General features: G+C 37.8%; 2 protein-coding genes across 4 annotated transcripts; both read right to left on the bottom strand.

Moving 5' to 3' along the window:
- Positions 1-27: 27 nt before the first annotated feature.
- On the bottom strand, positions 28-7,624 carry LOC306985108 (uncharacterized protein). 3 transcript variants are annotated; one of them, XM_079587023.1, is made up of 9 exons: positions 7,597-7,624; positions 7,310-7,428; positions 7,073-7,230; positions 5,780-6,340; positions 5,483-5,577; positions 5,295-5,345; positions 4,932-5,099; positions 3,980-4,124; positions 28-2,274 (listed from the first exon to the last, which is right to left on the bottom strand). In XM_079587023.1, the coding sequence occupies exons 3-7, from the start codon at positions 7,158-7,160 to the stop codon at positions 5,034-5,036; spliced, it is 861 nt and encodes a 286-aa protein (XP_079443149.1). In that variant the 5' UTR covers positions 7,161-7,230; positions 7,310-7,428; positions 7,597-7,624; the 3' UTR covers positions 28-2,274; positions 3,980-4,124; positions 4,932-5,033. The 3 variants fall into 3 exon arrangements, with proteins under 3 accessions (XP_079443149.1, XP_079443151.1, XP_079443150.1); XM_079587025.1 differs by lacking the exon at positions 3,980-4,124; XM_079587024.1 differs by lacking the exon at positions 28-2,274 and having other exon boundaries at positions 3,979-4,124.
- Positions 7,596-12,393, bottom strand: LOC306985105 (uncharacterized protein). The gene is made up of 9 exons (XM_079587015.1): positions 11,735-12,393; positions 11,211-11,480; positions 10,914-11,114; positions 9,834-10,172; positions 9,529-9,623; positions 9,341-9,391; positions 8,761-9,145; positions 8,496-8,675; positions 7,596-7,741 (listed from the first exon to the last, which is right to left on the bottom strand). Exons 1-9 carry the CDS (start codon positions 11,763-11,765, stop codon positions 7,638-7,640), a joined length of 1,656 nt encoding a protein of 551 aa, XP_079443141.1. The 5' UTR covers positions 11,766-12,393; the 3' UTR covers positions 7,596-7,637.
- Between the last annotated feature and the right edge of the window lie 1,362 nt (positions 12,394-13,755).

The raw sequence follows: 13,755 nt of genomic DNA on the forward strand, positions 1-13,755 counted from the left end.
CTTAAAACAAGCTGGAAAGTTAGTGTAGAGGAAGTGTAAGTTCCATTTCACATCCTTCATCTCTTTTTCTCTCTTTCCCAATGATAAGTGCATCCTCTAGTGGCATAAATGAGTGTTTCACTCACAGAGAGAAGTATGGCTGAGTGTATTGAGCTGTGCAAACGTGTTTGTTGGGGAAAGTTACTTTGAAATGTAATGCATTACTCCCTAAAAAGTAACTAACTAATAACTAAACTACTTTTTATGGTATGATAATGATTACTTTTTTCATCTCGGCCTGAGCTTGCTTGCTTGTTTGTTCTTCAGCTATAAAAACAAAAACAAATGAAACACAAATGTGATGTTTATCTCGAGTCAGTTTTGCTTTATCATATGGTTGAATTGGATAATCGAAGGTCAGCTGCAGCAAAGACACAGTTAACATGAAAAAGACATGCACTTCTGAGCATATTCATTCACTTGAATATGATTAATTACAATAATTCAAATTGGAAATGAAAAAAAAAAATAATTCCACTAGTCTGAAACCACACAATAACAAACGCCAAATAGCCCAAAATTGACCACTGCATGAAATAAATAAACATCTAAATGTCTTAACATGACACAGCATTTTAAAAGTGTCTAAAAGCATCTAAAAAAAGGTCGAAACTCTAAAGAATGATATGATCAGTAAGTCGTCATGGCAACTTATGTTTTCACATTATTTTAACTCATCAACATAATTTAAGCAGTTTCAACTTTTTGTAAAAGTTATATGAGATTCAGCTAGATTTTTTAAGTCATGCAGTTTAATCAAATTTAAGTTGAAATGACTTGAAATGCAGCAACTGAACTTTTTTTTCACAACTGAGATTTGTTTTTACATGGCAATACATAAACAGAGCAACACCAGATAACAAAACAAAATACAAAGCAGGCAATAATAGATATATAACCCCATTGCCAGAAAAGTTTTGGGACATATTGTAAAATGCTATTTAATTAATTATCTGTGATTTGTTCATTCTCTTGAACTGTATTTAACTGTATTTGTAACAAAAAATAAAATATTTTCAATGTTTTCACTGTTCAAGTTAATTGGATTTTGTAAATATAACCAAATTTGAGTTGAGATGATTGAGAGGTTTCATTTTAACTGCGCTTAACTGTTAATGTAATTGTACTTTTTAATTTGTAAAAAAGCATAAAGACAGATGTTTCGTTTTAAATGTGATGCACTACGACTGTACAGGACACGTGTAATTTAGAATTTCACATTCACATTCAAACCATCCACTTTAATGTTTTAATCAAAAACATATCTAATTAATTGAATTCATAAAAACAACTTAATAATAGAGCCCTATAAAAAAAATGTTTTTTAAAGAAAATCAGTTTTGTGTATTTAAAATTTTCCGGTAATTAAATGAAGGTAAAAAACGTTAATTTATCTTTTATTCAAATTAAAAAAGCCCTTTAATTGTTTGGCAAACAAGTGCTACACAACAGAGGCTTACTGTTAAAATTATAACATGGGAGAAAATGTGTTTGAATACTAATTGTATTATAGTATTACATTAAGATGTACATTATACTGTACAAGAGTAATATATTTCTCTCGCAGTTTCTTTAAGTCAAACCAAACTTTTATTTTCACGGGTTGCCATGTAGGCCTTCTTCTGTGATGTGATGATGATAGTTTCTCTCAAATGAAATATTGTCAAAGTGTGAATATTTAAGTGAAAAAAGACTATGAATTCTGCATTTTCTGCGTGTCTTTGTTTCAATGAATGGCATCGCGCTGTTGCCATCAAGCCGGCGTAAACTAGAGTTTTCCTTGATGCCTTGCCACAGCCAATCACCAGCACTTGATTTGTGCTCATCATACATGATGCATGCTTATTGTTTGACTGACGTTGACAAGATTACCCCCTCAGGTATCCAAATTTGGTACCGAACGAGAAGACATTTTTTGATACTCGATGGTATCGAGGCAATTCGGTCAGTGCCTAAAAAGTATGGAAGTCGATACCCAGCAGCCCTAATACAGATTGGTCATATATAAGCCGCTATATAGATCAAGATGACTTGTCCTAACTTGACTTTTAAAACAAAGCAAATGAAGCCGTGATGACTTGTTTCCAGTCTTCAGTCTCTCTTGCTCAGACGTGGACAGGCTCTGATCTCTCTGGTGTGGCGGCTTGAGTTCCTGTCAGGTTGGCGTTGGACTTCAGGCTTCGGGTCGAGTCTCCAGCTCAAGCCCTCCACCAAGGACAGCAAGTGTGTTCTTTCCTATCCAAGACACAGATTACATGAACAAGTCAACTCTTGAATGATATTTTAAGAGCTGTTTTACAACAGAATTGAATTCTGTTTGCACTCCAGAGTTGAATACAAATGATAATTAAAGCTGCAAGCAGCATTTGTCGGTGTTCAAGCTTTTATGGCCTTTAAGCACATTAGCATCAAAAGACATTAAGATTTATTTAGCAACCATTTAACCACTGACATCATAGATGGAAAAACACAATTTACAGCCAATACAGGCAATTTACCATAGGAAATATATGGTTTAAAAGCTTTTTAACAGTTATAGCGCCACCTATGGTCCGATCTATATAAAATGTTGCATGCTTGTTAATGATGTTATTTCACATATGCTCACCAATTTTTGTGAAGTTATGAGTTTTAATTTGGGATTTATAGGCTTTTGATTGGATTTTGCCACGCCCATTTTCTAAATGAGCCAATTATAGCCATACAAAGGCAAAAATTACACTTTTTTTCGATAATTATTGATCTAGAGAGTCCAGAGAATTGTCCTAGACTGGTCTGGTTCCGATTGGGCAAAAAACCAGGGACTAGTTCGCAAAAGTAGGTTTTTAACATATTCGTGAACATTTAATGAACGATTTGGTTGACAGCATTAGTTCTAGAGGCAAAGTTGTTCAGCATGAGGAGATCTATCAAATGATATGCATATTATGGAGATTTGTGCAACACCACGTGATTACAGAGCCGTAAAACTCGTTAGCGCCAACTAGTGGCCGATTTCTTTCAAAACTCTTACAGACTTCTTTGGCCACGAGTTGAACATGCCTGACGAGTTTCGTTCCGATTGGCCTCCGTTAACCTTGTCTAATAGGTGATTCAACTTCATTGGCCAATGGCGGCCATGTTTTTTGAGATACGCCAATATCCTTTTACACATACATGGGGCCTTGGGCCAAGACACTGCATACCAAATTTCAAGTCAATCGGACAAACGGTCAGGTGTTTATATGTTTTTTCTGTGTTATAGCGCCACCATGTGGCCAATCGACGCGGTTTTTTTATCGTGACCTCAGATTGACCTCCTACACATGTGTACCAAGTTTGGTAAAGTTATCTCATTTACTACTTGAGTTATAGGCATTTTAGTAAAATAGGCTCCGCCCACATTAACGTTTTGACGCCCCCTAGCAACCGTAAATCGAAATTTCAACTTTCTTTCGATAATTATTGATCTTCAGACTCCAGAGAACATTTCTGCACTTGTTTGGTTCCGATCGGGCGAAAATCCAGGGACTAGTTCGCAAAAGTAGGTTTTTGACAAAATTCAAAATGGCGGAAAATCTATCATGGCGGAAATGAAATCGGAGATATACGTTTTGTTCTCCAGGTGACCAGCTTTCCACTGATATAAGACACTTGAGTCTACGACATACGGTCTAGGAGTTATGACCAGTTTCGCGCAATTGATTGCTATAGCGCCACCTATGGGCCAATGTGGCTCATAATTTGATAACCTCTCCTCGATTTTTGTACTACCATATGGCAAAGTTTCAAAGCTCCAGCACTTACGGTTTGGGCTGCACGATGCGTTTTACGGCGGAAGAATAATAATAATAATAATAATAATAATAATAATAAAAATCAGTACAATTACAATAGGTTTTCAGCACTTCGTGCTTGAACACCTAATAATCCTACTCTTGTCTGTTACACTTCCTCACACCTGAAATCACTGATCGAGAGAATCTCCTGAATTTCTCCAATCTACAGTAGATCATTTCTAATCCATTTATGTTGTGACATCTGCTCTAACGTGGGCCGTTTCGTTGGATCCCGGGCTAGGCACTGGCTAATCAGATCACAGCATTCTGTACAAATGTTAATAAGGAGAGAGCTGGTTAGTCATGTGACTTGGAATCTATGAAAACAGCAGCATCTAAAACATGACTAATATAATGTAAAATGTTCCTTATCTTTACTTTAAAAGTGAAGTATGTCGTTTCGGCGACACCGGTGGCATCGAGCGGAATTACAAAATGAAGCACATTTTCAAACAAACCTCGCAAAGGCCCTTTCGTGCATCGCATCTTCCCCAACTTAAACATCACAAACCCAGCTCTTACTGGTTCTTGTGAAGGCATGTTTTTCCGGTCCAACATATTAGAAATACTTTCAGCTGCCTGTGTTGCATTTGTCTTTGTGAAAATGTGTCTTTCTGAACCGGTGTATGATGATGCTGTATGGTCTTTTTTGCATTACAAGCATGCTTTGTAGCGCATAGCATCACAACGCTCTGTTCACATTGACGTGTTCATGCCCTGTTTAATCTTTGAAGGTGTAAATTCAGCGAATTTCGGATTTCACTTCTGTAACTAAAGCTGGATTGCTATTCCCATGGCTCCGCCTGCTACACTAACCACGGCCCAAACTCTTGCGCCACGTTGAGCTATATATAAAAAATCCTACATACTTCACCTTTAACTGTTTCTGTACAGAGCCTTTACTGTGTGTGTGTGTGTGTGTGTGTGTGTGTGTGTGTGTGTGTGTGTGTGTGTGTGTGTGTGTGTGTGTGTGTGTGTGTGTGTGTGTGTGTGTGTGTGTGTGTGTGTGTGTGTGTGTGTGTGTGTGTGTGTGTGTGTGTGTGTGTGTGTGTGTTTTCAATATTATTCACTCACCTCTGGATAAGTTGGAATTCTCAAATGTAACTTTGGCTTCTATGATTTCTGTTATACTGCAAAAAGGACGAGATCCGTTCAACATCTCATACAACATCACTCCTAGAGCCCAGACATTTGCTGGGACGGCGTGGAATCTGGGTTCTGTGAAGACAAGGGATGTCCAGGCTAGAGAAAAGCAGTAGACAGAAGGTTAGCTGGGTAAAAATCTGACGAAAACATCTCACTTTTCTTTGATCTTTTTAGATCCGTTCAAAAGATATTTGTCAATCACATTTACACCTAATGCTTCCTATGGGTGTATTAACTACTGCAATCTGCACTTAAACAACTAAATACATATTCAGGTTTTGGCCGACTTACAATGTCAAGATAAAGAAAATTGTCAATCTTGCGCATCCGCTTGATGGCAACCTGTAAAAAAAAAACTTTTTCAGTAACAGTATTCAAGCACCTGACCTTGCACTAAGTATTAAACCATCTGTACATTGTTTTGAATATGTTTTCATGCACGCAAAAGTAAAATGTTTGAACAATTCGGGAAGGTTTACCTTTTTGCCATCAAATTTGCGTGTTCCCCTGAACACACTGCCAAACGTTCCGCATCCAATCATCTTTCCCGCTTTATAGAGAGACTCAAAGGACTCTGAAAAACAAACAGAACAATAAGAGAAGTATATATGAGATTGTTTTATTTCAAAAATATCAGTCCTGCTTGTGTCGAGAAAATAATAATATTAATACGGGGGAAATAATATGAATATTCTCTGAAAAAAGTCTTAACATATTTTTAGTGGAAAGCAATACTGTTTAAAATAATGTCGGAGAAATAAGGACCGGCACTTTACCATTATTTGGCTCGACGCCGGAGAGATCTGGTGCAGGAGATGATGGATCAGAAGATGATGGATCAGAAGATGATGGATCAGGAGATGATGGATCAGAAGATGATGGATCAGAAGATGATGGATCAGGAGATGATGGATCAGGAGATGATGGATCAGGAGATGATGGATCAGGAGATGATGGATCAGATGATGATGGATCAGGAGATGATGGATCAGGAGATGATGGATCAGGAGATGATGGATCAGGAGATGATGGATCAGGAGATGATGGATCAGGATCAGGGGATGATGGATCAGGATCAGGGGATGATGGATCAGGAGATGATGGATCAGGATCAGGGGATGATGGATCAGGAGATGATGGATCAGGAGATGATGGATCAGGAGATGATGGGTCAGGAGATGACGGATCAGGCTCTGGCTCCAGATCTGCTGGAGGGACAAAAGGCTCCACAACATCCACAGCACAACTGTGGCAACAGCAGCAGAAAGAACCCTTCACACCCTTCCATAGCCAGTTGAAGAAACGACAGATTCTTTTCCTCTTCCTTTTAGGTTTTCCTGAAATGAAGAGAAACATCTCTGATGTCAAATTAATGATATCATGACATATATATGATTATACATTGAAAAATATCAATACAATGCGTTTTATTGCCACTAAAACAACATGTACAGTACTGTTTTTGGGGGGGTCAGTAAGTTTTTTTTAAATGTTTTTGAAAGAAGTCTCTTATACTTACTAAAGCTATATTTATGTGAATATTTTAAACAATTTAAAATAACTTCTATTTGAATATATTTTAAAATTAATTTATGGCAAATCTGAATGGTCAGCATAATTTCTCCAGTCTTCAGTGTCACATGATCCTCCAGAAACCATTCTAATATGCTGATTTGCTGCTCAAGAAACATTTGTGATTATCAATAATATCAATGTTGGAAACTGTGCTGCTTCTGACTTTTGTGATAAATGTTTTCATGATTCTTTGACTAATAGTTTGTTAATTCTTTGATGATCAAAAGAACAGCACTTTTGTAACATTATAAGTGTCTTTACTGTCACTTTTAATCAATTTGTTTAATCCTTGTTGAATAAAAATGTTAATGTGTTAATTTCTGTAAAAACACTTACTGATTTCAAACTTTTGAACGGTAGTGTATGTCATTTCTCTATTGCCATTTGTGCCTTTTATAATTAAGAAGTTTTTACCCACCTTCCAGAGTGCACCTTAAAAGGAAGCTTTATGCTTTGGATTCATCCTAACAGAACATTATCATGACCTGAAGTACCTTTCTTAAAGAAGAAGACGTTCTGCACAGGTGTGGCCTTCTCTTGGACGACCTCCACATCCATGTAGTCCATCGGCTCGTAGCTCATGTCAAAGAAAGATGGACGTCTTCCGCGGCCCTTTTTCAGATTTTTTCTACTCTTCTCTGCTCCATAATACCTATATAACGCATATTGATACATGATCTATACATCTACTGTACAAATATACTCTCAGCAAACCTCAATAATGAACAAACCTTTCCTCATAATCCAATCCAAAGTCTTCCCAGAACAGCGAGCGGCTCACTCTGGCTTCAGGCTTCGGGTCAAGTCTCCAGCTCAAGCCCTCCACCAAGGACAGCAAGTGTGTTCTTTCCTATCCAAGACACAGATTACATGAACAAGTCAACTCTTGAATGATATTTTAAGAGCTGTTTTACAACAGAATTGAATTCTGTTTGCACTCATTCTGTTATTTACAAACAATCCAGAGTTGAAGACAAATTATAATAATCCTACTCTTGTCTGTTACACTTCCTCACACCTGAAATCACTGATCGAGAGAATCTCCTGAATTTCTCCAATCTACAGTAGATCATTTCTAATCCATTTATGTTGTGACATCTGCTCTAACGTGGGCCGTTTCGTTGGATCCCGGGCTAGGCACTGGCTAATCAGATCACAGCATTCTGTACAAATGTTAATAAGGAGAGAGCTGGTTAGTCATGTGACTTGGAATCTATGAAAACAGCAGCATCTAAAACATGACTAATATAATGTAAAATGTTCCTTATCTTTACTTTAAAAGTGAAGTATGTCTTTCGGCGACACCGGTGGCATCGAGCGGAATTACAAAATGAAGCACATTTTCAAACAAACCTCGCAAAGGCCCTTTCGTGCATCGCATCTTCCCCAACTTAAACATCACAAACCCAGCTCTTACTGGTTCTTGTGAAGGCATGTTTTTCCGGTCCAACATATTAGAAATGCTTTCAGCTGCCTGTGTTGCATTTGTCTTTGTGAAAATGTGTCTTTCTGAACCGGTGTATGATGATGCTGTATGGTATTTTTTGCATTACAAGCATGCTTTGTAGCGCATAGCATCACAACGCTCTGTTCACATTGACGTGTTCATGCCCTGTTTAATCTTTGAAGGTGTAAATCCAGCGAATTTCGGATTTCACTTCTGTAATTAAAGCTGGATTGCTATTCCCATGGCTCCGCCTGCTACACTAACCACGGCCCAAACTCTTGCGCCACGTTGAGCTATATATAAAAAATCTTACATACTTCACCTTTAACTGTTTCTGTACAGAGCCTTTACTATATGTGTGTGTGTGTGTGTGTGTGTGTGTGTGTGTGTGTGTGTGTGTGTGTGTGTGTGTGTGTGTGTGTGTGTGTGTGTGTTTGTGTTTATAAGTGTTTTCAATATTATTCACTCACCTCTGGATAAGTTGGAATTCTCAAATGTAACTTTGGCTTCTATGATTTCTGTTATACTGCAAAAAGGACGAGATCCGTTCAACATCTCATACAACATCACTCCTAGAGCCCAGACATTTGCTGGGACGGCGTGGAATCTGGGTTCTGTGAAGACTTCAGGTGGGCAGTGATCCCCTATTCCTGTAAGCAAGACATTTGCACATTGTTGAGCTTTATTTCTTAAAGCGTCACTACATTCAGGTTTCCGCACTCCCAAAATGCTCACCAAGGTATGTGTTGCTCTCGTAGCCCTCACTACTGAATAGCTGACCGCAGCCAAAGTCTATCAGCTTGAGCTCCAACGAGTTTCTCTTCAACAGGAAATTATCCGCATGAATGTCATTATGAAAAACGCCATGCTCGATGCAGTGTTGCACTGCCAGCATAGCCTGTTGCATGAAGACCCGTGCTACTGTCTCACACACTTCAGGATTACGACGAGTGATGAAGTCCAGCAAGCTCTCGCAGGGTTCCGGGAACTCCATAATGAGAGTGAATTTTCGAGGGTGTTCAAACCACTCGTATAGTTGTATGACGTAGGGGCTTATGGGTTCTCGCCTCATCATTAGCAGCAGCGCCACTTCTGTAATGAGAGGTTCGGGATGTCCAGGCTAGAGAAAAGCAGTAGACAGAAGGTTAGCTGGGTAAAAATCTGACGAAAACATCTCACTTTTCTTTGATCTTTTTAGATCCGTTCAAAAGATATTTGTCAATCACATTTACACCTAATGCTTCCTATGGGTGTATTAACTACTGCAATCTGCACTTAAACAACTAAATACATATTCAGGTTTTGGCCGACTTACAATGTCAAGATAAAGAAAATTGTCAATCTTGCGCATCCGCTTGATGGCAACCTGTAAAAAAAAAACTTTTTCAGTAACAGTATTCAAGCACCTGACCTTGCACTAAGTATTAAACCATCTGTACATTGTTTTGAATATGTTTTCATGCACGCAAAAGTAAAATGTTTGAACAATTCGGGAAGGTTTACCTTTTTACCATCAAATTTGCGTGTTCCCCTGAACACACTGCCAAACGTTCCGCATCCAATCATCTTTCCCGCTTTATAGAGAGACTCAAAGGACTCTGAAAAACAAACAGAACAATATGAGAAATATATATGAGATTGTTTTATTTCAAAAATATCAGTCCTGCTTGTGTCGAGAAAATAATAATATTAATATGGGGGAAATAATATGAATATTCTCTGAAAAAAGTCTTAACATATTTTTAGTGGAAAACAATACAGCAATACTGTTTAAAATAATGTCGGAGAAATAAGGACTGGCGCTTTACCATTATTTGGCTCGACGCCGGAGAGATCTGGTGCAGGTGATGATGGATCAGGAGATGATGGATCAGGAGATGATGGATCAGGATCAGGGGATGATGGGTCAGGAGATGATGGATCAGGAGATGATGGATCAGGAGATGATGGATCAGGAGATGATGGATCAGGAGATGATGGATCAGGAGATGATGGATCAGGCTCTGGCTCCAGATCTGCTGGAGGGACAAAAGGCTCCACAACATCCACAGCACAACTGTGGCAACAGCAGCAGAAAGAACCCTTCACACCCTTCCATAGCCAGTTGAAGAAACGACAGATTCTTTTCCTCTTCCTTTTAGGTTTTCCTGAAATGAAGAGAAACATCTCTGATGTCAAATTAATGATATCATGACATAACTTAAAAGTTACTAAAAAACGTACACGGAAATATTTCCAGGCTACCCACCTGACTTCTACTATATGCCTGCATAAATGTCCCAAAATCGTATTTCACAACATTCACAATTTTTATTTTTCACATAAGCGACTCAGTAATCCTCAGCACGACGGCCATTTTGACAATTTTGTGAGTATTTGACAATTCAAGTGCAATAAGTCAGAAATATAATTCTATTGGGGATGGAATGCTGTCTGAGAATCGGCTTTCTGTGCGCGTGTTTCTGGTGTGTGTCAGACGGCGCAAGTACCATTGAGGTCACGGCTTATTGAGAGCGTTTTGCTAATGATTCCATAAAGTTAAGCAATCGTTATTTCTAAACGTTAATAACGTCCAGTTTTTTTCAATGTTTCAAAAATGTTTTTTCTTGGTTAAAGGAAGATTTGGCATTTTATAATTGATTATAAGATTATAATTTTGCATTTGTGGAACGTTACTTTTGAAAGTTCTCTTAACGCTCTGAAAATGTTACAATTAAAACATTTCTAAAAAATAAAAATAAATCAGAAAGAAAATTTCAGCAAAATTCAGCTGAGCAACAGTAAATTTGACCGGACATTAACATGCTAAAAACTTGAAGCAGTAATGCATGAAATAGCTAAATCTCTATCTGTACACTTTACACTGCCCAGCCTTATTTCAGTCTCACCTGTTGAGCTCTTGTTCACAGGAGAAGCCTCCATGGCACGCCGAGCAGTTCGGCCACTTGAAGTCTCTGTTGGCTCGACAGGAACTTGACCCGGCAGCGGATGGCACTGCCACCCTTCCAAGCTGTCGGAGCTGGACAAACCGCAGCTGCTGCCACTGTCCTGTTCGTTGTCCTCAGAGAAGGACAAATATGATGATGAGTCTGGAAAATTTCAGAAATCAAAAACTGTTTATTTATTTTTTTGTAATAATATTTAGGCTATAATCAATGTAAGAATTGGTCAAAGCCTATTCTGACCTCTGCGTGAGTGTTCAGAGGAAGTGGACGGGCGTCCATCATCTGGGCTCTTCTGGCTGCCGCTCTGCCACTCCTTCCTCCTGTGAGCTGGACCTGTGGACACAGAAACAGACAACTCAGAAGACAAAGACTGTGTTAAATATCCATGAAGCTCCTGGATCTGTGTCTGGGTCGGCTCTGGCAGCGGATCCTGATCACGGTCATCAGAACCGGGTCCCCAAACCTCCTGACCAGAGAAAGCAGCTCTCCTGGATCTGGAGCGACCTGAGGCTGGAATATTTCACGTAGTTAACCAATACTCAATGTCAGGTCAATTACAAATTGTTACTATACATAACTTTAGTTACTCAAATTGAAAAGTTGATTTCATATGCAAGGAATCAAATACATGTGATCACTTAGCTGGGGAAATTGGGGGATCAAATTTACCTTTCACAAGTTTCTTCACATTCATTTACTCAATCATTGTACAACAATATCATACCATATTATACCATTTACAAATTAAAAACTAAAGCACTCACCTCCTCTTCCCCACATGTGAGCCTTTGACATCCTCCAATCTGCAATAAAAACAATACAAAAAAAGAACAAAACACAACTCTCCTCAGAAATACTAAAAATGAAATAAAACAATAAACTAAAAATGAAATAAAACAATAAACTAAAAATGAAATAAAACGCCAACGTCCTTCTAACGTAGGAAAAGAACAATTAAATAGAAGTCTCTACAAAAACAATATGAACTCGTTAAAACATAAAAATAAGTAAAGGATATGCTCCGATCTTCTTCTAGAATAAAAGTCTCTTTTCAGCTTCAGAAGTTTTGCATAGAAAATACTTTGCAAAAGTCTCTGAATTGTTCGCCTCGTCTCTCAACCAACTCAGAAAGCGATCAGTTTGAGTGTATACATGCAGTCAGCATTCATAAGACGCGTACGTAGCTATAGCAACTAAAATTCAAATAACTCATAACCACGCACGTACACCTGAAGCGCACATCGAATCAACACATTTATTGAAAAGTAACAAACTTCATTTTAAACAGTTATTATTGTTATTATTATGATAATCCGTGAAATTATTCTTTCCCAAAATCTTCATAATTGAGCAAATTAGCGCCGAGTTCGCAAGTCATTGCTTCTGTCCAAAATGCGTGCAAAAAGGCACAAGGGAGGATAAATCGGACATCGTCTTATTATAAAGTCTAGAATAATTAAATTTCAGCATATAAACTTCAAGCCAATCAGCTTGCAGTATCACTAATGCGTCATCACACCGGTTAGTAGTAGACAGAGCAGTTAAATATGAATATAAATATATTTTTCATATATATATTTTTCATAAATATGTTTTTCAACGACTCTTTTAGTAGAGTGGTGAAGAAAAGAAAAATCCAAATTAATAAAGCCCAAATGTGAAACTGTGAATTCGTTAAATCATTGTACTCAATAATCTAGCTATGAATAATTAAGGCTTTGATCATTAATAATTCCACGAATTATAAAAACGTGAAAGTATCTAAAAAACTAAATTAAATTTAGAGTAAAAAAAATCTGGTAGCAACATGTCATGTTTTATAGATATTATAGAAATAGAAATAACCCGTATTTCATTATTTACCAACCTACAAAAGTACCAAACCTGCAGAAATTAAAAATGAATAAATAAACAAATAAATATGTGAAGAAATGTAAAAAAAGAAGAATACTATTTTTTCTTTTATTTCCTTATTTACGTATAATTATATATATTTTTCACATTTTTTTTTCCCATTAATTTATGCATTTATTTATTTATACATGTATTGCTCTGTATGCTAATGAGGGGGCGTGTTTTACCTCAATCGAGCTCAGAGTGGCAGTGCTGAAGCTTTGAGGCCACAGTGACACCTTGTGGTGTGACCAAACAATACGCAAGAGGTTTGTGGACGTGACTTTACAGGTCACGCAGGAAATAAATGACTTAGAGATGGGCAATATGGCCAAAATCTTATATCACAGTTTATGTCCTTTAATATCGGCCTAATGTAGCTATATAGGTTTGCCATACATAGGCCTACTCTTTATTCCGGACATGGCCGTAAAACATCAGCAGGTCAGGATTTCTAAAATGTCTGGGAACATATGAACAGAATCCGCTGTTAACAGACACTTTGACACGGAAGCGCATCAAATTATCCATTATTAACTGATCTCGTACACAGAAGCTAACTGCATTTTTAATGTATCTTCCAAAAACAATGTTGACAGCAACTAACTTTTCCATAAAGAGGTGATATTTCCGCTATAAATTGATGTATGGTAGGGCCTATGTATGGTAAACCTATATAGCTATATATACAGTTAGGGTGATATTAAAGGACATATCCGTGATATAAGATTTTGGCCATATTGCCCATCTCTAAGTCATTTATTTCCTGCGTGACCTACAAAGTCACGTCCACAAACCTCTTGTGTATAGTTTGGTCACACCACAAGGTGTCACTGTGGCCTCAAAGCTTCAGCACTGCCACTCTGAGCTCGATTGCTATCTCTGAGGTAAA

This window comes from Phoxinus phoxinus (genome assembly GCF_949152265.1).
Source record: "Phoxinus phoxinus genome assembly, chromosome: 17".
NCBI lineage: Eukaryota > Metazoa > Chordata > Actinopteri > Cypriniformes > Leuciscidae > Phoxinus > Phoxinus phoxinus.

What these genes read in the sequence shown, in the direction of transcription:
- LOC306985108 (XM_079587025.1), bottom strand. Translation starts at nt 7,160, where the DNA reads ATGAGCTACGAGCCGATGGACTACATGGATGTGGAGGTCGTCCAAGAG. An exon ending in CGTCTTCTTCTTTAAGAAAG is followed by an intron (nt 6,341 to 7,072) that starts GTACTTCAGGTC and finishes TCTTCATTTCAG; the next exon opens with GAAAACCTAAAAGGAAGAGG. An exon ending in ATTTTCTTTATCTTGACATT is followed by an intron (nt 5,100 to 5,294) that starts GTAAGTCGGCCA and finishes GCTTTTCTCTAG; the next exon opens with CCTGGACATCCCTTGTCTTC.
- LOC306985105 (XM_079587015.1), bottom strand. Translation starts at nt 11,765, where the DNA reads ATGTCAAAGGCTCACATGTGGGGAAGAGGAG. An exon ending in TCACATGTGGGGAAGAGGAG is followed by an intron (nt 11,481 to 11,734) that starts GTGAGTGCTTTA and finishes GAAATATTCCAG; the next exon opens with CCTCAGGTCGCTCCAGATCC. An exon ending in TGTGAACAAGAGCTCAACAG is followed by an intron (nt 10,173 to 10,913) that starts GTGAGACTGAAA and finishes TCTTCATTTCAG; the next exon opens with GAAAACCTAAAAGGAAGAGG.